Source organism: Rhinolophus sinicus, chromosome 14 (genome assembly GCF_057876585.1).
Source record: "Rhinolophus sinicus isolate RSI-liver-muscle chromosome 14, RSI-T2T, whole genome shotgun sequence".
Lineage (NCBI taxonomy): Eukaryota > Metazoa > Chordata > Mammalia > Chiroptera > Rhinolophidae > Rhinolophus > Rhinolophus sinicus.
In genome coordinates, this window is record NC_142514.1 from 66,936,561 (window position 1) to 66,963,014 (window position 26,454).

General features: G+C 38.5%; 3 protein-coding genes across 7 annotated transcripts in view; 1 reads left to right on the top strand and 2 right to left on the bottom strand.

Annotated features, from left to right (window-relative positions):
• The window catches only part of KYAT3 (kynurenine aminotransferase 3), a 63,149-nt gene extending 60,979 nt beyond the window's left edge, over positions 1-2,170 (bottom strand). For 2 of the 3 annotated variants that reach the window (XM_088791275.1, XM_088791278.1), the window contains exon 1: positions 1,731-1,860. In XM_088791275.1, coding sequence (XP_088647401.1) covers positions 1,731-1,741 — 11 coding nt within the window. In that variant the 5' untranslated portion in view covers positions 1,742-1,860. Of the gene's footprint in view, positions 1-1,730; positions 1,861-2,001 lie in introns of those variants that run through there. The other variant, XM_088791276.1, reaches the window with a different exon arrangement.
• Positions 722-19,657, top strand: LOC148755708 (uncharacterized). 3 transcript variants are annotated; one of them, XR_016018657.1, is made up of 4 exons: positions 722-1,560; positions 1,753-2,914; positions 15,035-15,157; positions 19,643-19,657. XR_016018657.1 is itself a non-coding variant. In XM_088791279.1 (2 exons), exons 1-2 carry the CDS (start codon positions 1,545-1,547, stop codon positions 2,055-2,057), a joined length of 321 nt encoding a protein of 106 aa, XP_088647405.1. In that variant the 5' UTR covers positions 722-1,544; the 3' UTR covers positions 2,058-4,585. The 3 variants fall into 3 exon arrangements, 1 of the variants encoding a protein (XP_088647405.1); XR_016018658.1 differs by lacking the exons at positions 15,035-15,157; positions 19,643-19,657 and having other exon boundaries at positions 1,753-2,402; positions 2,785-4,585; XM_088791279.1 differs by lacking the exons at positions 15,035-15,157; positions 19,643-19,657 and having other exon boundaries at positions 1,753-4,585.
• On the bottom strand, positions 13,461-25,981 carry LOC109439897 (guanylate-binding protein 1-like). Its single transcript, XM_088791274.1, has 11 exons — positions 25,822-25,981; positions 23,099-23,307; positions 22,090-22,217; positions 21,082-21,191; positions 20,616-20,812; positions 19,676-19,918; positions 18,560-18,840; positions 17,549-17,761; positions 16,644-16,746; positions 16,210-16,403; positions 13,461-15,115 (listed from the first exon to the last, which is right to left on the bottom strand). Exons 2-11 carry the CDS (start codon positions 23,286-23,288, stop codon positions 14,999-15,001), a joined length of 1,776 nt encoding a protein of 591 aa, XP_088647400.1. The 5' UTR covers positions 23,289-23,307; positions 25,822-25,981; the 3' UTR covers positions 13,461-14,998.
• Positions 25,982-26,454: the final 473 nt, after the last annotated feature.

Consider the following 26,454-nt stretch of genomic DNA (forward strand, 5'->3'; position numbering starts at 1 on the left):
CCTACCCCCTTGTCTGTCTTTTCACCTGTCTATAAAACCCTAGCCCTGGATGAACTCAACTACCAGTGTCTGTTTCTTCTGCGGCCCATGACGCTGTGGACTGCTGGAGAAAGTCACACTGGACAGACTTGGTTTCACCACAAACTCATGGTTATTAATCTAAAATGGGCCCCCAACATTATCCAGCATTTTACTATATTTTATAGGTGAAGGATGGCAGAATATGGCACCCCAAAAATATGCTGCTAAGTATAAGGATTATTTTGAGATAAAGGCACTTGAAAAACAGCAGAGGCAAGAAGGGTGATCTCAAAAGCAAAACTTTAAAAAATATATCATTAAAATAAACACATTTTTAAGCAGCACTTTTTAAATGCAATTAACATTCCATAGGTATGTTCACCGATAAGCTCAATAAATATGAAAAGTTGGATGTCACTGAAAACTTGGAGAAAATCCAAAGGTATACGGTTTTTAATTCTAAACAACATGTTCACTATATTTTTCTAGTTTCTCTTTTAAAACAATGTTCTGTGAAGAAAACCAGGCAAGTGTGAATCAGGGTGATCTAGTAAGCCTGATTACGGCCATTTATATATAAGGTAAACACCATATTACAGTACGCATGATCAATAGAAAATTAAACTGTCCATTTATTATCATAGTAGACTGTTTAAAACGAAGATATAGAAGGTACGTGTGACAGATGTGGGGATGTGATCTGAAGCTGAGATGGCTGGTGAATTGTTGGGGACAGAATCCAGAGCTGAAATGTAAGCAAGGCAATCAAAATGAATTGTAAAAAGTTTGAAGCTCTGGACTTAAACCTAAATGACCAACTTATAAACCACTCCGCATATGAGGATGAGATGTAGAACGATATTTAGTTAATTTTACAAAGTCCAGAACATTCAGGGAAACTGCAGGCTCAAGGAAGATTTAATGTGAAGTGACTGCAAAAAAGGTTAGTGCTAAGAGTCTGACCAAAGGAAAGATGATTTGTACTTCACGCTCTATCTGTTCATTCACCTCTGGAACATATGTTTATAAGGTTCAGTGATTACAGCAGTAGAGGGCATCTAGAAGGTGAACAAGGTACTGGCTGGTTTAGTACAATGGGAACAATAAGCCACACCATTGGAGCAAGAGTGGAAACATTAGCTATATTTAGGCGGCACGATACTTAAGGAGACATGATCCTGAAATTGCTGAAAAGCTGTTCTGGAAAAATGGGATTCGTGTAATTATAATTTTCTCCGGAGTAAAGAGAAGTATGGCTGACTGGTATGAGTTGGCAGGAACTGCGTTTTAGCACAAGGTCAGGTAAAACTTTCTAGTGGTTGATCTGCACCGTTGGTGCCCGGTGTGCACGTGAGCAGGCAACCCCAATTCTTGCCTCCGGGATTATCGCTGGAGCCCACGTGTCGGGGGTGGAGGAATGACATCCGTACTGGGTGCGGGGCTCTTACTCCGAAAGCTGCTCGGACTCCAAAAGCAACAGACTAGACTGCTTTACTCTTTTAACTGAAAACTTTACATTCACTATGGTTCATTTACACGGTAGGTTAACAGCCTTTGCTTTATTTTTTATTAAAAATCCCGGTTATGGGTGAACTGGAGTCGGTGTTGCCCTTCCCACACTGATTTCAAAATACCCAAATTGCAAAATCAAGAGCAAAAGGGGCAATCGATGACCGGGGCCCAGGAGTACCACCCTCGAATCCAATCACCTCTGTGTCATTCCCTTTCCAGAGGAAACTGTTAATTCCAGCGTGGACCCTCTGCAGCCAACCCTGCGGTCCGCCAGAGTCGGGATCAGCTCAGGAGGGCGAGTCCCAGTCCCGAGGGGAATCCAGCTCCGGCTCTTCCTCCCAGCCCCTCCAGAAGCGCTGCTCCCGCAAGCGCAGCGCAGCCCGGCCGACCTCTATCCTTCCCAGCCTCGCTCCACACTACTCCGCACGCCGGGCCGCACCCGAGTGCCCTGCCTCACAGCCCACTTACCTCCCTCGCGCGACAACCCTGCCTCGGCGGCTGGAGTCCTGGGCTCACCGGCCTAGTGGGGCCGGAATCGGACTTGGGGGCGGAGCCTGGGCGGGACTGACGCTAGGGTCCGGATTCCGAGCGCGGATTGGCTGAGGGGCGTTCGGGATCGCGGACTGGATGAAACTGGGGGATGAGATGGGGCGGGGACTTGAATATAGCTGGGGATTGCGTATGAAATATCGACACAGGGCTAATTGGATGTGTGTGACTGGTTGGGTTGGGGATGATCATAGGACGAGGACTGAGTTGGAACAAAAGGCAAACTTTGCGGCCTCAGGGCTTAGGCAAGGGGAGAATTGTAGTTAGGATAATGTTGGAAGCTGCGGGAGAGAGGGCAAGGCTGAGAGATTATGCAAAAGGTATATTTATCTCCCATGATAGGGGTGAGGGGGAAAAAACAGCGAGGAACGCTCAGAACATTCCTGAACAGTAAAATGAGTTTGATCAAAGAACTGAGAATGAGGGGGAGATGTGAGACTGAAGGACGAACATAAACAACACTCTAAAAGTAGAAGGAAAATCGGCCAATAAAAGGAACAGCGCGAGTTAAACCTTTGGGGAGGGCGGTGTTAGCAAAAGGAGAGCTTCTGTTAAGAATCAAGTTTCATTATTACATTTTCTTCGCCTCCTCTTTTAAGAAGATGAGAGGACATATGGAGTGGGAATGGCAGTAGTATTGCTATTCAGCCCTAGGGAAGAACAAAGATAATCTTTCATTGAAGGAATATATTCTTTACCCAGGTACAACGAGGTTCAGAAGATGATACGGTGGATGGAGAAATTACAGTGTACAATAGGTAGTCTACCCATGGATGGTGAGCTGTTGCGAGAGGCATTCATTAGTCAATAGTCTCCAGCCAAAAGGCCGCCAGTAAGTTGAGTTTATTACTTTTTTGCAACGAGGGAGAACACACACCTTAGCGTACCATGGGACATTTCAATAACAGAGTGTTAGGAATGACATAGGATTTGGGATTGTATTAGGTGATTTGTGGGGAGGTGATTTGTGGGAAATGGAGATTCTTTCTGTTTGGGGTGCTGTCAGGATGTGAGGGTAATTTTAAGATTGGGTTTGATAATACAGCTTGTGTAAAAGAAGGGAGGAAAATTTCAAGGTTAAATCTGTAATTGGTCAAGAAGCAACAGCTGTACTAGCTGGAAGAGGAGGAAGTGACCTTGTTTTTATCTGTGTTTAAACAAGGTTGTAAAGTGACTTGTCTGTTGTCTCCGACAGGATCAGAGTGATTTTGTCTGATGGTGGTGCTCTGTCAGTTTGTTCTGTTTTACAGCGACACACACCATGGCTAGTTCCTAACTACACGGAAGGCTTAAAGGTGTCAGTTCAGTTCCCAATGCCAGCTGCTGCTTTTTCTTTCTCTCACATTGAACTAATATGACTTAGTATGTAGGTGTTGAGACTATTAGGGAAAATGAGGCAGAGAAAATGTACGTCTTAAATGTTACAGAGGAACAGACAATAGACAAGTAAATATATGCAATGACTCAGAGGGTGATAAGTGCTATAAAAGAAGCAGTGATGGGTGGAGATAGATAATTTGAACAGGATGATCAGTAAAGGATTTTTTTTTTTTTTTTTGAGGAGCTGACATTTGAACCCAGAATTGATGATGAAGAAGCAATTCTGCAAAAAAAAAAAAAAAAAAAAAAAAAAAAGATTCTGGAAAGGAAAATAGCAGTTGCAAAGGCCCTTATATGGGAACAAACTTGGACATGTTTAAGAAATGAGAGACCAGTGTGTCTGAAACATAGTGATCAGGGAGAAAGTGCTTCCAGATTAGGATGGAGAAGAAGGCAGGTGCAGGTCATGCAGAGTTTAGAAGACCACAAAAAAGCATTTAGATTTTTTTTCTGAAACATTGGAAAATCTTAAGCAGAGTAATGATGTAATCATAATTAAATTTTAAGAAAGATACTCTAGCTGCCTTGGAGGTAAGACTTGTGGGCAGGCAAGAGCAGAAGCAGGAAGGTCTGTTAGGAAGCTGTTAGAGTGAGAGATGAGTTTGGCTGGGACTAGGGTGGTGGCAGAAAGGGAGAGAGGGCTAAAGATCTCAACATTCATTATGCTGACAGTCAGTTATTTCCTCTATTTCAGCACTGTCCCTTCACAGTGCCTGGTTTCTCCTAATTCAGACACTCTGTTTACCCTCTCCAGAGTATAAACTACTGATCTCTTGCTGAGGTGAAGGGTGACCAATTGGTGGAGCTATGGCAGGCCAGGGGTGGGGATCTGGAGATCTGCTTGTTTAGTAGAAAAGCCTTTAAATGATTCTCCTGAACGTTTGGAGAGTTCTGTGGGGGTTAATCGAGTTGCTTTTTTGGCTTTCTCCATGACTGGTCTAGGATTCAGCTTATTTAAATCTACTGTGAGGTACCACCTGCCCATTTGCTTTCTAACTTCTATAATTTTGTTGCCACTGTCATTCCTTTTATTGTGTTTGTTCTCATGGGGCTTAAAAGAATCTCCTTACTGTTATTTTAGTGGGGCTTCAGTAGAGAGAAAACGTAAATGTGTTTCATTTGCCATCTGTTGTTGTCATTAGTTTACACACATGTTCATTAAATGACCAATGAGCAGATGCTGGGCATTTGAATGCTTTGTTCACATGACAAGCGTTGTGTTATACCTTATACTCGTGTTAGTGTTTAAAAGAGAAATATGAGTGACTCCCTGGAATTAATAGCTAATAGATATATTTTCCTTATTTCTTCTGCTGAATTTCTTCTTCTGAATAAAAAGACAGTATCTCACTTATGTAGATAAAGCCTTTTCCATTGCCTCACATAAAAGATTAAAAAATCTTCTGAAATATAGCTGAGAGAAGGCAGTACAGCATGGTGGGTAAGCCAAACTGGCTGGTTCAAATCCCAGCTCTATAATTTTCTAGCTGTGTGACTTTGGGCAAGTTACTCATTTCTCTGTGCTTCAATCTCCTCATTTGTAAAATGTGGATAATAGAACCTTACTTATAGTGCTACTGTGAGGATTAGATGACTTACTAGACCTGAAAAAACGTAGAACTGTGCTTGTTTCTTTGTAAGTACTATAAAATTATTCCTTAAGAAAAAGGGAAAGAGAATCTTTAGGATGGGGCTGCTGATTATTCCCCAATATTTAGTATTCTATCGAAATAGAGCCCCAAATTTCAGCAGAGTACATGGGCGCTTGTAGAAAGACTGCATTTCCAGCCTCTATTGTAGCTAGGTTGGCCATAAAACTAAATTCTGGCCCATGGGATATAAGTGGAGGCTGGATGTGCTGCTTCCAGGAAATGTCTTAAAGGGGTAGCACGTCCTTATCACTCCCTTGGGTGTTGTTTCCCTGACATTCTCAGTGCAGACGTGATGACTGCAGCCCTCTTGGACCACCAGGTAGAATCTGCAAATTCTAGGAGCCATAGGATGGTAGAGAGGGAAGCTGAGCCCTAAATCATGGAGCCACCATGCCAGCCCTGGACCTACTACTATAGTTACATGAGAAAGAAATCAGTTTTAACTTAGTATTTTTATTGGTTTTCTCATATGCAGTCATCGTATGGCTCTAATGGTTTACTGACTCTTCTAGTTTGCTTACCAAAGGCATCTCACTTTACTGTTACATGAGCCTTCCAGGTGACAATAGAGGAGTGAAGGGGAGATTAAGGGTAGAAGATATTAGCAATACCTCATTATCTGGGAATGCTTGTCAAGAGGTAGCTGTCAATTCTGGCTAAGAGTCAGGTAGGCAGAACAGCATTCTTCCTTTAGCTTATAACCCTAGAGCAGTACTAAGAAGGACCTGCTCTAGGCAAAAAAAGACAATTCAGTCTGAGTTTGTAAGTTCCTACAGCCTTTTCCACCTTACATTGTTGCTATAAAGAGTTGTGTTCTTGAAAATTGCTGAGAGTAGATCTTAAACATTCTCACCACACACACACACACACACACACGCACGAAAGAGTGAACTATGTTGGTAGTTATGGATGTAGTAATTATCTTGATCTTGGTAACCATTCTACGATGTATGTACATCAAATTATCACATTGGACACCTTAAATAGACACAATTATATTTATCAAAAGTTTTTGGCCTCATGTAGCTATTTTAAATGTAAGATTTTGTGTGTGTGTGTGTATTATTACAGTAAATTAATGCTTTGCAGCCAGATTATAATAGCTATACAAACATTAGTTTATATATTTCAAAAATCATAATAGAAATTGTACATTTACCCATAGAAAGGTTTCCCAAGGTAACTATGTATCCATTTATCTATCTGTCTATCTGCCTGTCTGTCTCTACACACACACACACATGTGACTGGATTTATAGCAATTTAATATTAACATTGGTTACTTGAGTCAGTGCAAAATTCTTCACAGTCTCGGAACTATTTTTAAAAAGAAAAAAACGCATTTTGACTTTACAAATCAGATTGGTAGGAAAATAATTCATCCAAAATATGGGGTCCTTATGGAAGATATAATAAAAAAAAGTTGTCCATGTGAAAACTTCGGCAAGTGCTGTGCCCATTTTACAAGACATGGACTAGATGTGTGGCTTCCGGCTACTAGTGTTAGCACACGCTGCTACACAAGTGAGTATTACTATGTTAGAACCTCGTAGAAGTCGCTTTTCTCAGGAAGGTCTTATGTTTCTTTTCTCAGTTTGACTTTGCCTCTGGAATTCCTGGTTCACATTCACGAGGGAGCTCTTAAGCTTTCAGAGGCCTCTCTCTTTTAGGTTCTATGCAGGTTCTCAGCTCCTGGAGGGTTTCTACGGGGACTGTCCTTTGCTCCTTCAATTTGTCATAGCGTGCAATGTCCTTTTGGCACTGCTACTGGTCCAAAGTCAGTACTACGTGCTGTATGCCGATAGGTTCCCCTGAACAATGGCAGGCTCGTAAATCAACACCAGGTTCTCTATAAAGAAGGGATAATGATGAAATCCTTCGTGGGGAGGGAGAAGATTCTACTCTAAATAGCGCAAGAATCAAAATAACTATCAAATTCTTGTAACATTCAATATGCTATTAAATAATCAAATGTTAAACTTTGTGGGAGAAGCATCAGGAATGGAGTTGGGATGGTAACACTGTTTATATCAGATGTTCACTCATAGGTTTAAAAATATTTGTTGTACGGAGTGTTTACTATGTATCAGGCACCGTTCTAGATGGCTGATTGTGTGATGAACAAAACAGACAAATTTCCTGCCCATATTATATTCTAGTGGGGTAGACGGGCAATAAACACAAACTTAAGTGATAAAGGGTAGTGATAAAACACTGAAGAGAAATAAATATGTTGGCCACTAGATGGCGCTCATTGCTCTCATTTCTTTCACTTACCAATTCACTAAGGGAGAGATGCTGAGTGTGAGACGCTATTAAAGTTGTGATTTATAGATGATGAATTACAGAATTGTACACCTGAAACCTACGTAACTTTACTAACACTTGTCACCCCAATAAACTTTAATTTTAAAAAAGTTGTGTTTTGTGGCCAGGTGATAAGTTATCTCTCTCTTCCTATCTCTCCATCCCAACTTGTATTCGTTGTTTTCTACTAATTGACTAACAAGGAGAAATACGGTTAAGAGATACTAAGGAGCCATCTGAGATACCTTGGGGTAGGGAGTTTAGATCAACTCCTTTTTAAACCATAGCTATCCTCTCCCCTCAATTTCTTGGGCAATTAATTTTCTGTATTTATTTGTTTAATCTCTGTATTTACTAGACTGTTAGCTCCTTAAGAGAGGGACTACAACTGTGTTCGCCCTCCTTTGCAGAGTATCTGGGGGATTCTCAACCAGTATCTTCTGAATAAAGGAATCCCTGTAGCTTCAGCAATTAATGCTTTTCACACAGTCTTATCTGACTTCCCAGGGATTCTGTTTTGGAGTTAGGTTGGGAAAAAATCTCCATAACAAAACTCTGGTGAGTTTGCCTGTCTGTGTTCTACAAAGTCCTCTTTGTCAAAGAACTCTCAGTGGGTGGGAAGGGTGGGATGTTTGTATGTGTGTCTGGTAGGCATATTATTTGGCGCTCTGAGTTCTTGACCATATTTTTCCCCTTTCTATTTGATAAAAGCCTAACACACAATGGACATACTTTCAGTGCTTGGTGGAGCTTGATGAATGATAGGCACATGACTTTGTCAGGGCTAACTCTAGAAAGAAGGGTCTTGAAACTTCTTCTTTACAGTGCGTAGAAGGAACATTGTAATAACTGCAAGGGACATGGAATCTAAGATAATTCATGGATTGTGATCTATCCCATAATTTCTTGATCTTAGAATGGTTTTCTGCATAGAGATCCTGTGCATGTTTGGTAGATTTCTTCCTAAGTATTTCCTTTTATTTGATAGCTATTGCAAGTGGTATTGTGTTTTTTTTAATTTTTTATTTCCAGTGTTCAGTGCTTTTATATAGAATGCAGTTGAAAATTGATTTTTGTGCATTGATCTTGTAACTTAAGACCTTGTTAAAATCACTTATTAGTTCCAAGAGTTCTTTTTTGTTGTTGTTTTGTTTTGTTTTTGTAGATTCCCTGGGACTTTCAATATGGATCATCATGTTGTCTGAGAATAAGGACAATATTATTTCATTATTTCTGGTTTAAATGCGTTTTCAAAATTTTCTTGCCATATTGTACTAAGCCTTTCAGTATACTATTGAACAGGAGTGATGAAAAGTAGACATCCTTGCTTTGTTCCTGAGTTAAGGACAAATAATCAGTTTTTCATCATTAAATATGTTAGGTGAAGGTTTTCATAGATTTGTTTAAATCAACCTGAAAGGTTCACGTTTTCTTTTAGGTTGCTGACAATTTCATGATGAATAGGTGTAATATTTTGTCAAAGTTTTTCTCATCTCTGTATAATCAACTGGGTTTTCTTCTTCAGACTTTTTAGTATGGTGAATTACATTGGTTTCTGAGCCAGGCTTGTGTTCACAGAATAAACCCCACTTGGTTGAGGTGTATTATTGTCATATATTGCTCGATTCAACTTGCTAATAATTTGTTGAGGATTTTTGCATGTATGTTCATGAGGGATAATGATCAGTAGTTTTTATTGTTTTGTTTTGTTTTTGTAGTGTTTGTATCAGATTATGGTATCAGGATAATGCTGCCTTTGTGGAATGAATTGGGAAATGTTCCCTCTTCTATGTTCTGGGATAAATTGTATAGAATTGGTATTATTTCTTCTTTCAATACTTGCTAAAATTCACCAGTTAGGAGGAACCATCTGGATCTGAGGAATTGCTTTCCAGAATTTTTACAAACAGCTTTATTGAGGTATAATTGATATACAAGGAACCGCACATATTTAATGTGTACATTTTGATGAGTTTGGACATATGCAAATACCCATGATAACATCACCACAATCAAGGTAATAGACATATGTAATGCCTCTCCAAATCCCTACCCTCTCATTTTTGGTGATAAGAACACTAAATATTAGATCTACCCTCTTAACACATTTTGAAGTGCACAACACCATGTTTTTAACGCTGGCATTATTTTGTACAGCAGATACCAAGAAGTTATTCATGTAGCATAACTGAAACATTATACACATTGGAGAATGATTCCCCATACCCACTAACCCCACCCTCACTCCAAACACCTGGCAACCACAATTGTATTCTCTGCTTCTAAGAGTTTAACAGTTTTAGATAACTTATGTAAGTGAAATTGCGCACTGGTTGTCCTATTGTAACTGGCTTATTTCACTTAGCATAATATCCTCCATATTCATCCATGTTGTTTCCAAAGGCAGGATTTCCTTTTTTTTAAAGGCTGAATAATATTCCATAGTATTGTACACACCATATTTTATTTTTTTATCTATTAACCTGTCAGTGAACACTTAAGTTGTGGCTATTGTGAATAATGCTGCAAGGAGCATGAGATGCAGCTATTTCCTCAAGATCCTGATTTCAATTCTTTTGTTAATATATCCAGAACTGGGATTGGTGAATCACATAGTAGTTCTATTTCTAAGTTTGGAGGAACCTCCGTACTATTCTCCATAGTAGCTGCACAATTTTACATTTTCACTAACAGTATATAAGGGTTCCAATTTCTCCACATCCTCTCCAACACTATCTTTTAATAAATAATTACCATTTAATATGTATAAAGTGATATCTCATTGTAGTATTGATTTGCATTTCCTGATGATTAGTGATGTTAAGCATCTTTTCATATACCTGCTGGTCATTTGTATGTCATCTTTACAGAGATGTCTGTTTAAGTCCTTAGCCCATTTTTAATCAGGTTATTTATTTATTTTTTTTTGCTATTGAATTGTAGTAATTCCTTGTATGTTTTGGAAATTAAACCTATATCAGATATATGGTTTGAAAATATCTTCTCCAGTGGCCAGGTGGCTCAGTTGGTTGGAGCTCAGTGCTCATAGCACCAGGGTCACCAGTTCGATTCCCACTTGGGCCAGTAAGTTTTCCCCTCCACAGGTAGACTGAAAAACAATGGCTTGCCTTGAGCTGATGGGTCCTGGAAAAACACAGTGTTCCCCAATATTCCCCAATAAAAAAAAAGTTTATTTAATTAAAAACAATTTTTTTTTCCTCTTATTCCATAGGTTGCCTTTCCATTCTGTAGATTGTTTCCTTTTGTGTACAGACACTTTTTGGTTTGATGTAGTCTCACTTGTGTGTTTTTGCTTTTGCTGCCTATATTTTTGGAATCATATCCAAGAAATTATCACCAAGACCAACATTAAGATGCCTTCTCTCTGTTTTTTCCTAAGAGTTTTACAGTTTCAGACCTTATGTTGACGTCTTCAATCATTTTGAGTTGAGTTTTGTGTATGGGTAAAGTAGGAGTCCAACTTCATTTCTATTTACCTTAGATATTCAGTTTTCTAAACACTATTTGTTGAAGAGATTATCGTTTCCCCATTTTGTATTCTTGGCACCCTTACAATATTATTTGATTTATCCCTGGGATGTGAGGATGATTCAACATACTCAAATCAATAAACCTGATATACCACATTAATATAATGAAGGACGAAACTTACACAATCATCCTTCAGGGCGGGAGCTGCTATTTTTCCCTAAGTACAAATTGTTAAATAAAATATTTTTCACCCTTGAGTAACCTAAAAATGTCATACAATTTTTTCAATATACACACATAAAGCATTTGACAAAATTCAACATCCTTTCATGATAAAAACACTCGACAAACTAGGTATAGAAAGAATGGAACTCAACATAATACAGGCCATCTATGACAATCCCACAGCTAACATCGTACTCAATGATGAAAAGCTGAAAGCTTTTTCTCTAAGATCAGGAACAAGAAAAGGATTCTTATTCCTCTAAGATCAGGAGCAAGACTCATTCTCACCACTTTTATTCAACGTAATACTGGAGTGCTAGCTCGATAAATTAGGCAAGAAAAAGAAATTTTAAAAAATCCAAATCATAGAAGAAAAAAAAAATACAATGACATTATCCTATGTAGAAAACCTTAAACTCCATAAAAACTGGTAGAACTAATAAACCAAGTCAACAAAGTTACAGGATACAAAAGCCACATACAAAACTTACTTGCATTTCTATACACTAACAATGAACAGTCCAAAGAGGAAATTAAGGAAACAATCCCGTTTACAACATCAAGTGGTAAAATTCTTAGGAATAAACAACCAAGGAGGTGAAAGATTTGTACAGTGAAAATTATAAGACACTGATGTAAGTAATTACAGAAGACAAAATGAATGGAAAGACATTCCATTCCATACCCAATTCCATGGGCTGGAAGACTTAATGTTTTTTAAATATACATACTACTCAAAGGAGCTTACAGATTCAATACTTTCTCCCCCCAAATCCCAGTGGCTTATTATAGAGAAAAAGAAAAAAATTATTCTACAATTCTTTTGAAACCATGAAAGTTCCAGTATAGTCAAGGCAATCTGGAGAAAGGAAAATAAAGCTGGAGCTGGAGCATCACTTTTCTGGTTTCAAAATATATCACAAAGCTACAGTAATTAAAACAGTATGGGACTAAAGATTGACATATAGACTAAGGGAACAGAATCAAGTAGGCAGAAATAAACCAATGCATACATATAGCATCAAATGTACTACTGTGGTCAGAAAAAGACACTTGCTATGATTTCAATCCTTAAATTTATTAAGACTCCTTATGTGGCTTACCTAACCTATGATCTATTTTGGAGAATGTTCCAAGTTTATATGAAAAGAATGTGTTTCTGCTTCTGTTGGATATAATATTCTACATACACCTATTTGTTCGGTTTGCTCTATAGTGTGATTCATAAGTCCACTCTTTCCTTATTGATTTTGTCTTAATTTTGCTCAGTTTAGATTTTTATTAAAATATAGGTAACATGCAGCATTATATTAGTTTCAGGTGTACACGATAGTTATTCAACATTTATATACCTAAAGTGATCACCATGATAAGTCTAGTGACCATCTGACACCATATGTTATTATAATATTTTTGACTATATTCTCTATGCCATACATTACATCCCAATGAGTTATTTGTTTTATAACTGGAAATTTGAACCTCTTATTCCCCTTCCTTTAAAATTCCCCCCCCCTTAAACAATCTCCCTCCTAAAAATTTTTTTTTGAATTGTAATTGACATTCAGTATTCTTTTATATTAGTTTTAGGTGTACAGCATAGTTGTTAGACATTTATATACTTTACAAAGTGATCCCCCTGACTAGTCTAGTACCCACCTGGCACTAGATGTAAGAAATTATCTAGATGTAAAGAATTATAGTTGTTGTAACATTATTGACTATATTCTCTATGCTGTACTTTAAATCTCCATGACTACTTTGTAACTACTAATTTGTACTTCTTAATCCCTTTGATTTTTCACTCAGTCCCCCAACCCACCTCCCATCTGGCAACCATAAATTTGTTCCCTGTACCTATGAATCTGTTTTGTTTCATTTATTTGTTTGTATTGTTCATGTTTGTTTGTTTTTTCTCTATCTGACCTATTTCACTTAGCATAATACCTTCCATGTTGTCGCGTCGATGTTCTTATTTTTAAATGGTTAATAAAGAAATCAGTATTTGGTTTTGAAGGTTATTCTTTCTACCATGATGTTTCTTCAACTAATGAAAATGTATTATTTTTAATTAAAGTTTATTGGGGTGACAATTGTTAGTAAAGTAAAACAAACAAAAAACAAAAAGTGTATTTTTAACTCCTTTGTTGCAATTGGAAAGGAGAATACAAAGCCTATCTACATATATACTCCATCTAATATGCTGTATGTCTGACTTGGTCAGCTGTGAAATACTGCTTAGCAGCATGTGCTCGACTGTGGAAGGAGGCATTCACCATCTGACGGCAGGAAGGGGGCTCAATGGAATTAATGGGACACAAATAGAAAAAGCAGGTTTATTAAAACAGATTTAGTGGCATTAGCCGCTTCCCTCTTTTCTCTCATCATGTAATATTTTGAAACACTGCAAAACATTTTCAATATCCTAACATATACAGTCTAATCCATATATTACTTAAGGAACATAAGGCAGATACACAGAACTTAGACCACTGTTTTTATAAAGCAAGAGTCAGCAAAGTATGGCTTGTGGATACCACCTATCTTTGAAAATAAAGTTTTGTTGGAACACAGCCATGGCCATTTATTTATGTATTGTCTATGACTGCTTTTGCACTACGTGGCAGAACTGAATAGCTGAGAGAGAGACAGTGTGGCCCACAAAGCCATGAATAGTTACTATCTGGGTTTTTGTGGGGTTTTTTTGTTTTGTTTTGTTTTTAATAGAAGTTAGCTAAGCATTGCTATGAAGACTAAAACCTTATATTTTGGAGAGAAACTGAAAAACAAACAAACAAACATATCAGAAAAAAAAGCCTAGTGAAGTATATTTTATTTCGAGTTTGAAAATAATTCTTAATCACTTTAAGAAACATCATCCAGTTGGCTAGGAGTTTTGAGAGTTGGGGTAAACTCTACACAAACTAAGTAATACCAAGGGCATTATTTTATTGCTTAAAAAATGTTAAAAACAATCCATGCTCTCTTTGGGAAAATCAGCAGGCTTTCAAGTATGAATGTTAAGAATTGGGGAAAAATATGCTAAACTTTAGGATTACAAACAATCTGATGACTAAGTTAGCTTCATTGTCTAACACATTATCTTTGCAAACTACATATTGCTACAAATACACAATAAAAATTTGTCATCGTGTTACTATGTTTAATCCAGTGACAGCTAAAGTTCTAAAGTGTCCTATTAGATTTATAATCTGGGTGAATCAAGGAAGAAGAGAAAGTTTCCTTCTTTAGCCCATTTATTTATGAGCCAACTTTTACTCATGCTAATGCTTTCTTCCATCCTCCTTTGGAAATTCTGCAGCGGTGTTAGATTGCTATGTAAGGTGGTTGGCTTTAGCTTGGACTTCATCAGTGAGCATCGTCTATTCTCAGGGCCTAGGAGTCACATCATTGATCACAGACTGTGGGGTCTTGATACAAGAGAAAACTGTACATGTCTTCACTAAGAAGATAGGATGGTTGTCCCTGACATTGGAGCCTGTTGTACACTGGGCCAGACTGATGCCCAGCTATGTCTCAAGTCTTTTACCTAAGGCTTTGCTCAGTATCCATTTGTCTGCTGGTGGTCAACTGGGAGAATAAGCTTCTCCTGAGTGGTACCAACTCGTGATACCTCCTGTGTGGGTAACAGAGGTGAAAGGCATTCTTGTTACACCGTTGACAATATTGTTAGGAAGATGGACATAATTTCAATTACAGTACTGCATGTATTTGCAAATTTTTGATGTTATAAAAATGCAAAACCTAATTATTATCAAGTGTAGTAGCTATTTTCCAAATTCTGTTTGAGTTATGGCTTGGATTAAAAAGTGACCAGGAAAGCTCTATTCTTTAACTCTTTAGCTTATAGTGCATTCATTCTTCTGTCTTTCCAGGTCCAACTTGAGATTCTGTATCTCATTCTGAAGTTGTCTGCTCTCATTTATGAATCCTTCTTTTAGTAAGCAGGCCTGTTCCTAAAAAGGGACAAATGGAGAGTAAATAAATTACAGCAAGCAGTAAGTAAATCTTTAACCTCTATCTAGTTTCCACATAGATTTTTCAGTATTTAATTTCTTCTTGAAATTTGCTCTATCACTAATTTTCATTATGCTTTCTCTTGGGCATCCGAGCTCTGTGATTATTTTTCCTGAGTCTCCTCTAGCTAAGAAAGATTTTGGGCTTATACCTCCTGATATAGTAATGAATCTAAATTACAAGTCATGATCTCCTCTCCCATGAATTCTACACAGCCTTTGTGGGCAATCTTAATCATTTGTTTGTCTTCAAATCTCATCTGCGCATCATAGACTTTTACACACGCGCGCGTGCCACACACACACACACACACACAGTCTCTCTCCCTCTGTTTTATGTGTGTAAAACAACACAGGAATAAAAAATTCTCAAAATCGAATGAAGTGTCTGAATCTTACAGCAGGGAATTTGACTTAAGACTCCGCAGTTTATTGACAGGCGTAGAAGAATATAGGTAAAGAAATCAGGGCCCCAGACCGTCCATATTGGATTTCTGCACATAACCCCCAACTCAACACAAACTGGGAGTAGAAAACAGGCAAAATAGCAGGCTGAGAGTTAGGGAGTCTTTCTGCTCATAAAGGTTCTCTTAGAGCTAAAGTCATAGACAGAAAGAACAACCACTGTGGATTCCTCTAAGTGGTGAAGACAGCCCAAATATTTTATCAAGCTGTAGAAGTTATTTAATCTTTTCTGAAACTCTGTTTCTTCTCTTAACTAATAGGGACATGCCAGTTCTTGCTTCATATAATACTAAGCAAGAGATACAGATAAGACATTTTTTATAACACCTAGCAGATAATAGCTACCATTGATTGAAAGATATACTGATAAAAGACTGGATGTGACAGAAATACAAACAAAATATTTGAATAACCAGACATAGGCAGGGGCCAAGTCAGGGGCAGACAGAGATTGAAAAGGTAAGTGGGTAAGCAAGTTCCTTCTTGGTTTCATGTTATTGCCACCTAAGAGATCAGGGAAAGTGGAGAAAACAGATGGAGAGAAACATCAAGGTGATGCAATTAAATACCTGAAGTTTAAGAGCGAGAATCTTCTCTTGTTCTGCTATAAACTGGATCCTCTCCCTCTCCATCTGCTCAGTCAACTGTTTCACACGTTCCTGATGACTCTTTTCTTTCTGTTCCATCATTTGCACTTTCTTTGCTTGCATTTCCTCCAACATTTTTGCTGCAGCCTCTGCAGATTCAGCCTTCACACGTTGCACTGTCAAGAAGCAAAGAAACAGAAAAAGTTATGTTGGTTACCACATTGCTTCTTTATTCTTGGTATGCTGACCTGCCATTATTGTTGCCAACTGCATATGCCCTACTCAGAACTGACTTCAGCTGGTAAAAAGAATCTTTGCTCATCTTGCTCTAGTTTAAGACCCCAGATTCACCCAGCCAACTTATTTAAACTTTTAAGAGCTTTTGAGGCTATCTAGTCTCTTGACTTGCTTCTCACTTTCAATCTCCTTTTCCTTTTCTGTGAGAGTCTGGTCTGTCTGCAGAATTGCATCACATATAGACTCCTTGGACTTCAAGTATGCTTGAAGAATTTCTTCAGCCTAGGACCCGGAGAAAATGCAATTAATAATATGAAATGGGTGTAAACACTATTCCTGTTTGCCCACCATCTTTCCCTGTAAGAAGTGTCCCGCTTGGGCCTAGTGTGTCTGGTGGCCAAAATCCCCTGTCATGGGGTGGGCACATGCTCCAGACTGGCCAAGCATGGCACTTACAAAGCAGAATTCTTTATGAGATTGATATAGATCTACATGGATAGTCTCTGTGCTTTTAGACTGGGGCTCTAATTTTGGGGCTTGTTGGTATTATGGTCCCATATGGGGTGAGCTTGCTGGAGAATGAGGCCATCGTGGAGAAAAGGAGGCAAAGAGGTGGAGGAAGAAGAGGAGGGTAGGGAAGTGTGGGGTTGAGGGGAGAAACAGACAGAAAGGCAGGTGATGGCATTCTCTCAAGTCTTGGATCCAGCTATCCTTATAGCAAGTTTGAAGCTGAAAATGGTGAATTACCATTTTTGTTTAAGCGACCATCATTATGTTTCTGTCCCTTGCAACATAAAGATCCAGCTGTAATAGTGGATTACAATAACAACCTAGTGATTAAATCTGATAATCCCCTTTATAATTCAACTGTTAATTGATTGCACTCTCTTGGATGAGCACATAGGCTGTACATATCTTGTATAACAGGCTCCTTGTACATGTTTATTAAATGAAAATGCTAATGCTGTCAGTCCTGTAATTGTACCTCTGTGTGCATATCTGTGTCCAATTGCACTTGGTCACATTGGTATTTCAAGGAGGAATGTCAACAGCCTCCCACAATCAACAGATGAATCTTGGTTACCTGTACTCCCTTCCTGGGTTCCTGAAGGTACTTATTCTTCAGCTCTTGTGTCTTCTTGATGAAAAGACGATACCCTCCTGGTTTAGAATAAATCCCTTGCTTTATACTTTCCTCAAGAGGAGTGAAGATATCCTCAAGTAGAGCTGAGCAACGATCTGATGATGCTTTCATATTCTGTTTATAAAAGTCACTTAGCTTTTTTTCTAGCTCAGCCTTTAATGTGAAAATAGAAAGTAAAAAGAATAGAGAGAAGATGTTAGCTGGACCTCAGAATTTTTTGGAAAGGCTTCTCAAAAACTAAAGTCTATGACACCTAGAAAAACTTACAGGCACATCAGCAGGACAATATCCTTCCTCCTGATCCTGACTTTCTCCTTGGAGGCGAATTTCAGAGGAGAGATTGCTAGCTTTATGCTGGCACTTATGCTACCCATCTGCTGGTCAGAGTGGGCAATGCCCTTTTGCATTGATGCCGAGTTCTCAACCTGGGCCCAGGCCAGGACTGCATTCTCCATACAGGGCAAATCCCCACTGCTGATGGCATTGACATAGGTCAGCACCAAAGTCTCTAGACCTCTAAACATACCTTTAGAAATAAACTTCTGTTTTTCAAATTAGACCAATGCTTGCATATGGAATAAATGTGGCTCAATATAAGCCTGCTCAAGATAACTAAGACTACATATTTCTATGCTCTTGGCTAAAATATTAAATCAGTCTGATAACAGCAAGCACGTAATATGATTAGAAGCTCTGGTTGTTACTTATATGCATTTAATTAAATTATAGACACGATTATTAGTTTATTCATCAAAGACAAAATGTTTCAAAACTTTGAGTTGATCACAACAAAATTAGTTCTTCTTATTCTGATAGTAACAAAGAGTGGTTTTCACCATTCTAAAGTTCTAGTAAGAATTTCTTCTCTCATAATAAATACCCATTTAATTTTCTAGTAGTACTTTGCTTTCTAAGATCCCAATCCATATGAACATGAGAAAAAAGAATTACCGCTAATTCCTTTTGAAATAACTTGTCTACGTCTTTGAAGGAATTCTTGAAGAAGATTTTGACGGCCCATTTCTCACTGGCCCTGTGCAGGTCCAGAAGCTCCTGGAGGGTGTCAGTGGGCAGCTGCAGCATCCAGCCCATCTGCTTGTCATAGTGAGCAATGGCCTTTTTCACTGCGGCCGAGTTCTCGATCTGGGCCAAGGCCAGGACGGCATGCTCCATGCAGGGCAGATCTCCACAGCTGATGGCATTGACATAGGTCAGCACCAGGGTCTCCAGTCCTATAAAACAGAGGACAAATGATAATGTTTGTTGTAGGTGGGAGGAGGCAACATTCTATTCTATGTAATTCTAATAATGTCAATTACCACTCATTTGCCTCACGGCATCGGTGTGCTCAGCGTCACCTGGAAGCTTGCTAGAAATGCAGACTCACAGCCTCTGCCCCAGGTCAACTGAATTAGACCCTCCTCTTTGGCAAGATCCTTGGGTAATATGAGTACATATCATAGGCTGAGAACCTCTGTTCTAGATACCATAGGCTTGTGTTTATTGAATGCATGTATTTTACAACCAAGCACCATTAAGGGAGGAACCGTACCTCGGTCATTTATGTCTCTATCATCAGTTCTAGCCCATGGTAAGCATTTGGTCAATATCTGTGGAATACATAAAAAGGAGTCCTCCATTATTTTAATTCTAGCTGAGCACCGTCTGAGAACTTTCTGTGATGATGGAAGTGTTCTCTATGTGCTATGCAGTATGGTAGTCACTAGCCACATGTAGGTATGAGCCCTTGAAATATAGCTGTGTCATCAGAATTTTAAATATTCTTTCATTTTAATCACTCTACATTTAAATTTAGATAGCCTCGCTTGTCCAATACTACCTTATTAGACAGTGCAGGTCAAGTTCAGTAGGGCAATTTTAAGCAATAGAGCTTTTTTCTTTGGCCTTTCCTACCTTTTCTCACCCAAGAAATCTGACTAATAAAATCTATTAGAAATGTTGGTGCCACCTAGATTTGCATTTTCCAAAGCTGAAACTAGGTGGATGTTTCCCACCTTTCTTTAATCTTAACAGTGAGCTTAATTAAAGACAGGGAAGAGGACTCACGAGGCCCGTTGACTTGGATGCCTCCTGAAAGAGTTTTAGTTTTGGAATTGTTGAAGATGTAGGAACAGAAAGCGGCAACTTGTTGCACGAATTCGGAGTCCAGTTCATCATCATGCAGTGTCTCAAGCTGGCCTAGCTTCTTCCGGTGAGTGGGCCGATCGAAGATAAAGCATTTCTTCTTTGGGAAGAACTTCCGTATACAGAGTCGGGGCAGATTAAAATTTTTATCTTTCTCACTGGTACCTGGAGGAAGATAAAAAAGAAATTTGCTTAATATAGTGGGCTTGAAAGCTTTTTCTGTAAAAGGCAAAACAGGACATATATTAGGCTTTGCAGGCCAGTGGTTTCTTGTCCAAGTATTCAACTCTGGTACTGTAGCACGAAAACAGCCTGGGACAATCTAGTAGGTTGGTATAAAAGTAACTGCAGTTTAAAAGGCTAAAAATAATTGCAAAAACCTCAAAGACTTTTGCACCAACCTAATATGAATGAATGCGCGTAGCATTCGTCCAATAAGACCTTATTTACAAGACAGCTGGCGGGCTGGATTGGCCATCATTTACCTGCGGGCCATAGTTTGCCAACCACTGACTAGTGCACTCTTCATGCTTTAATCTATTTTTCTTTAAATAAATGTCTGTCCTTCTCCATATTCTTTGGTTAATTACAGCCATCACAAGCCCTAAACAGGGAGATAAAACCAATCTGATCATAGCGCACAGAAAGGTGAAAGAAAAAAGAAACTTGTTCGTAGAACAGGAGAGAAGATAATTTAAAATCGAATCTACTAATTCTGATATTAAGCAAGCATTTATTTTTTGTAATAGCCAGCTGAAAAGAAGCAGAAAACTATAAATATAAGGAAACTACATAGAAAAATAAAATATCATAGTTTCTAGTGTTTTGTCATTCTCAGTAATCAATTCTAAGTCCCCTCTACCTTGCTTAAGTTTGAGTGAATTCTCTAGGTACTGGTCTGCTGAGATGGGTTGTCCATCTGCTTCCAAGTCTAGGGAGAAATCCCTCAGCGTCCACACAAAGTCTGGAAAGAAGCTCACGAATGCAGCAGAATCCCCAACCTCACTTGCATCAGGTGAGGAATTTGCCCTGATTCGATCTGTCAGCTCTGTCACATAGCTGAGTAGCAAACTAAGGAAAAGTGGTGTAAAAGAACAGTGACCCAAATCCCACATGAGTCCCACATATTCAAAACCTTCTCTTTGCCTTTGTTCCTAACCCAAGTGTCAATTGTTTAGTAGGTGCATAGGATCTTCCCCTGCCCTTAGTTATTTTTTATGTTTTCTCTTTTTGTGCTTCATTCAACAGGATTCACAGTCAGGCAGCTGGTGTGTGAATACAAGTCCCCGTCCTGACTTTGATGTTGTTCTGGACCACGGAAAGGATACTGCAGTTGGTCCATGGCCTGCTGGTTGATGGTCCCCATGCTGTTGTAGACGAAGGTGCTGCTCAGGAGAATTGCCAGGGCAAAGATCCAGGAGTCATTCTGGTTGTCACCCTGGAAGTGAGAACACATTTGGGCCAAGATTACGTTTCATTCTCATGGTACTTTCCAGATCATCAGTAGTAAAAGGATGCCAATTTAGAGCGTTGTTTTGTTTTGCTTTGTTTTTAGATTAATGACCTATAAGAGGAAACCATTTGAAACAATAATGAATGCTAGTAGGGCTTGGATTTTGAATCACCTTCTGATTGGTATTTTTGGTTTACACTAATTCTTACTGGGTCCTCTTAGGATCATCAGCAGATAATTGCAAAACAAGTAGTCAAGATTGGTGGGCGTTCTAAGGCCTTAAATATCATTTTAATTAAAAAATTTCTTTATGTTTTTACACAAAATTGAGTGTAGTTGTAGCTATTTTATTGGGCAATTATTATACCCCTAACGCTTTCCATTACTTATGAACATTCAAAACAATACTATGAGGCAAATATAGATTGTTTACAACTGTTTATAGATCAGGAAGCTGAGGTTAAAAGCGGTCAAATAATTCTCTCATGCCTCTGTGTTAGTGACAGAGTTTAAATTTAAACACAACAGTATAGGACTTCAGAACCTAAATCCTTAACTAAAGTTCTCTGGGGGTTAAGACTCGTGGCATTGATTTTATTTTACTACCTTTATGCATCTGGGTTAACTGGTTAGGTTAACTTAGGTTATATGTCCTGTTGCTAATAAGTAAAATACTACTTACTGACCATTATGTTCTTCTAGGATTCTGCTTTATGAATATTTTCCTAACCCCTGATTACTAATCTAGGTCTCATGGCATATAAACAGAAGTGAAAAAACATATTATGGTTAAGTGCAAGCTTTTACTTGAAGAAAAATTAAATAGTGTAGAGAATATTCAGAGATGAGGGGCTTGTCCCAAAATTGAATCCTCAATACTTACCTTCTCTACATCCCCCAGACCCTCAGTGTCAAGCAGAACTAGGGTGTGGTTTGGCTTCTCAGGATGAGGCACACACCACATCCAGATTCCCTTGGTGTGAGACTGCACTGTGGAGCCCAAAGAGAAGCCTGCAGGGGGAGTGGAGATAAAAGGGAGTGGAGTTTTAATGGCCGATGGGTCTGGATTTGAGATAAAAGTTAACATAATCAACGTTGAGAGAGAGAACCAAAACCACAACCAGTATTCATCTTACTTACAATCAGAGAAACAGAGAAATTAGAATATCCAATACATGAAAATACCTTTTCATGGAAAACAATCAACAAACTAGAAATAGAAGGAAACTAACTCAACACAATAAAGGCCATACGTGAAAAACCTTCAGCCAAAAAAACACTAAACGATGAAAGACAAAAACTTTCCTTCTACAAAAAATAACCAAAATAGATGAAAGACCTACATATAAAAGCAGAAACCATAAAACTCCTAGAAGAAAACATAAGGGAAACTTCACGATATTGTATTTGACAATAATTTCTTGAATATGACACCAAAAGTATAAACAACAAAAGAAAAAACAGATACGTTGTACTTAATTAAAATTAAACTTTTATGCATGGAAGGACACTATCAACAGAGTTTAATAGGTAAGCCATGAAATGGGAGAAAATATTTGGTAGTCATGAATCTAATAAGGGATTGATATCCAGAATATATAAAGAAGCCTTACAATGCAGAGATATGGTGATTTCTTTAAAACAAAAACAAAAACATAGAATGCTAGGAAAGGAACAATTTATGCTTTTAAAAGGGGAAACTAAGACAAAGTAGGAATAGAGATTGAGTTGACTCTTTCAGATCATAGTGAAGATGAGAGCATAACTGTGTATTGAAAGTTAGCTTACAATATTCCTTTCCATCTCTAACTTTTTCTCTGCAAAACCATACTCAATGCTGGGAGGGTGGGTGGATAGAAGGGACTCGGCAGAGCTTTGCTGGTGCCACTCACCCTTTTTCTTCCCAGCCAGCTTGTTCATCAGGTAGGATTTTCCTGTGCGGTAGAGACCCACAATAGCCACCACGACAAGAGGCTCTGTAATGGCAGACAGGATCTTCAGAGCTTCTGGATTAATCACCAGTTTCCCGTTAGTGTTTTCAATGAGGCATATCGGGCCTGGCATGTGGATCTGGGAGGCCATGTCCAGGGTGTGACCTTATCTGCAAGGGAGGAGATGGGATTAATTAGAATTTCCAGTGTAAGTAGATCAAGAACTTCCACCAGTTTATTTTGCATTCGGTTGGCAGAGTCATCAAATTCTTCAACATGGCCAAAAGTTTTGTGTCAACAGTGTGATAAATGAAGGGAATATTTGTATCATTTTAGAAAGCTGCAGAAGTATAATCAAAGTAGCCCACTGAAAAAAATATTGGAATGTGAAGTGTAATTGAAAAAAAAAAGTACAAATTGGTAATTACAAAATAGTGATGGGGATGTAAAGTACAGCACAGGGAATATAGTGAATGATATTGTAATAATGATGTATAGTGTCAGATGGGTACTAGATGTATCAGGCTGATCACTTTGCAAGTTATAGAAATGTCTAATCACTATGTTATACAACTTAAAACTCATATAATATTGTATATCCACTGTAATGGAAAAAAATATTTAATTTGTATGACAGTGACTTATCAACATGTGACCCCTTTCATGAACAAAATCTTTCATTTAATTTATCATGGATAATTATCTTTTTGGACTTTCATTAAAAAATTTACACTAGATATTAAATGGAAAATAGAATAGGGTTCAGAGAGTATTTTACATCCTGGTTATAGGTAAGATATTCAATGTTTATTTTTTTATTCATTAATTCTTACTATGAATAAAGACTTTTATGAATAAGTGTTTCATCATTTGATGTATGCCCCTTTGACAATTTCCAGAGATTTTAAATGTATGCCCTTTTGATAATTTCCCAAGACATCCAAGCTGGCTGGGAAGTAAAGATTTAAAATGTGTGTGTGTGTGTGTGTTTTTCCCACTAGTTACATTTATTGTGCTGGAATGAACTTCACAGAACTCTTTACACTGCCATTCCAGAAGTAGAACCAACAACATAACTTGCTTTTGCAAATTTTATAATAATATCTGACCATGTGAAACACATGGCTAGGGACCCTTCCAAAGCCTTGGTACAAGCTTGTTTACGGAAGGGGAAGGGGCCCTGATACTTAAATTTCTTTAGCTTCACAATAAATTAGCCTCCAACTAAGTGGGGGTATGACTGCACAATTACAAATAATGAGTGTTCCTAAAAATCATGTTTGCGTATATATATGTGTATGTGAATGTGTAAGGGAACAAAAGACGATGACATATGGATTAAAAGGCAAATCAGGAGGTTGTTTAAGGAACATATCTTTCTAGCCATACGCTTCTAGGTTTTCTGTTTTGTTCTGTTTTTCCATTTGGTAGAGGAGGATGAGAAGGAAGAAGAGGAGAGGAGGGGAAGAGAAAAGGGGAGAAGGGTGGGGAGGGAAAGGAGTGGAGGAGCTGAAAGGAGAGAAGAAAGCTGTCAGACAAGGAGGTGATGAATGAAGCTCATGGGAAGCCAAGGAATTGAGGGGTAGAGTTTCCAGAGGGAAGAACAAACCTGCCTGAGAGCAGAGAGGTCAAGGCAAACAAAAATGTTAGCTTTAGTGATGCATCTCAGTAGATTCTTTAAAGAGAAAGCTCTTTATTAAAGTAGTGGGGTCAGATTCTACTTGTAAGGGGGTAAGAACGGGGCTAACAAATTGAATTTTGGTAAACCGGAGCTATTTCTTTTTTAATTTTTAAATTTTTAATTACAGTTGACATTCAATATTACAGTAGTTTCAGGTGTACAGCACCGTGGTCAGATATTTATATAATTTATGCAGTGATCCACCCGATTAGTCTAGTACCCGCCTGGCACTCTACATAATTATTACAATATTTTGACTATATTCCCTATGCTGTACTTTACATCTTCACGACTATTTGGTAACTACCAATTTGTACTTCTGAATCCCTTCACTTTTTTTCACCCAGCCCCCAACACCCATCCCATCTGGCAACCCGAACCAGGGCTATTTCTAAAGAAAGAAATCCACTTTGAAACAAAGTTCATGTGTATGATTAAAAAGTATAGTGTTTTCATGAATCTTCATCTTTCACCCTGGGTTTCCGTTTTGCATTTCTTTGTCTTTAACAGTGTCGGATGGTTGTTTACACCGCATCTCACTATTCTTTCCTTCTCCTGAAAAATAACATATCTGTAGCCCTTTTAGTTTCTTAACTGCAGTCAGATCAGTCTGGAGCAAGTTCCACCAAAGACAATGGTAATTTCACTGTGTTCCCAGCAAACACAGACAATGTCAGCAAAGAGAAAGACAATCCTAATGCATTTCTAACTCTTAGGTTAGCCTCATGTCTGCTGGTGCCTAATTGCAGAAAGTACAGTAGGGAAATTTAGGGCTGTGCTGCCTGCCACCTGGTAACAGCAGGATTTCATCTGATATTTTGTTTCACATTGTACTCTGTTGCAACCTATCTTCATTCTGATTGTTATTTAGAAAACTAACTGGCCCTTATAAATCCCTTCCCACTCCTGCCCGGACCTTATCCTGGGCTCCATTTCTTAGATTATAGGTCCTTTAGAGCTGGAGAAAAAGCTGCTTCAATGAGAAAATAGACTGAGTTCTTACCTTGTTTCTTCTCCTCAGTTTAGGTTGGAGTGGTTTCTGTTATTTCTCTGTCTCTCACCGGATGATAGAACTTTTATTTCACCCACCTAATGTCACAGGGTTTTCAGACTTCCTTTAGCTTCCCTTCTTAGATGTATTTAGAGTAATGTGAAACTGAAAGCACTGCATACAAAGCCGTTGACTCAACAATTATCCAAGGAATTTCCAGAAGCTGCGCAAATAGGAGGGTACATGGATTTGACAGGATTTCTCCACTTTTCAGTGTGACAAAAGCCCTGCTCCTGGTGGGTATGGCCAACAAGGTGTAGCTCCCTCCGCCCTCCTGTTACAGGGAGAAATAAGGTCTGGGGAAGGGCAGGCCACTGTGTTTATCCTCCTTTCCAACACTGAGTGGCAGAGACTGTTAAGTCCTGGAATCTTTCACCCCTCAGACAGACAGAGCACACACACAATAATGCAAGTCACACAGCGAGGTTTATTTCCAGCTAGCTGGGGTCCCAGTCTCTGCCCGACACAGCGTGTTTTAACAAGGACCCCTAGCCTACAAAGCTAAGGGTTTTTATAGCATTTCTAAGGCACTCAGTAATTTTCCAAAGTCTTAGGGAGTACAAAATGAACTACAATTCTCACATA

Excerpts from the sequence above, each read along its gene's own strand:
- LOC109439897 (XM_088791274.1), bottom strand. The coding sequence starts at position 23,288 with ATGGCCTCCCAGATCCACATGCCAGGCCCGATATGCCTCATTGAAAAC. Across the intron at positions 21,192-22,089 it reads GTCTGGGGGATGTAGAGAAG|GGTGACAACCAGAATGACTC; the intron begins GTAAGTATTGAG and ends TCTCACTTCCAG. Across the intron at positions 15,116-16,209 it reads TTCTCGCTCTTAAACTTCAG|GAACAGGCCTGCTTACTAAA; the intron begins GTATTTAATTGC and ends GTCCCTTTTTAG.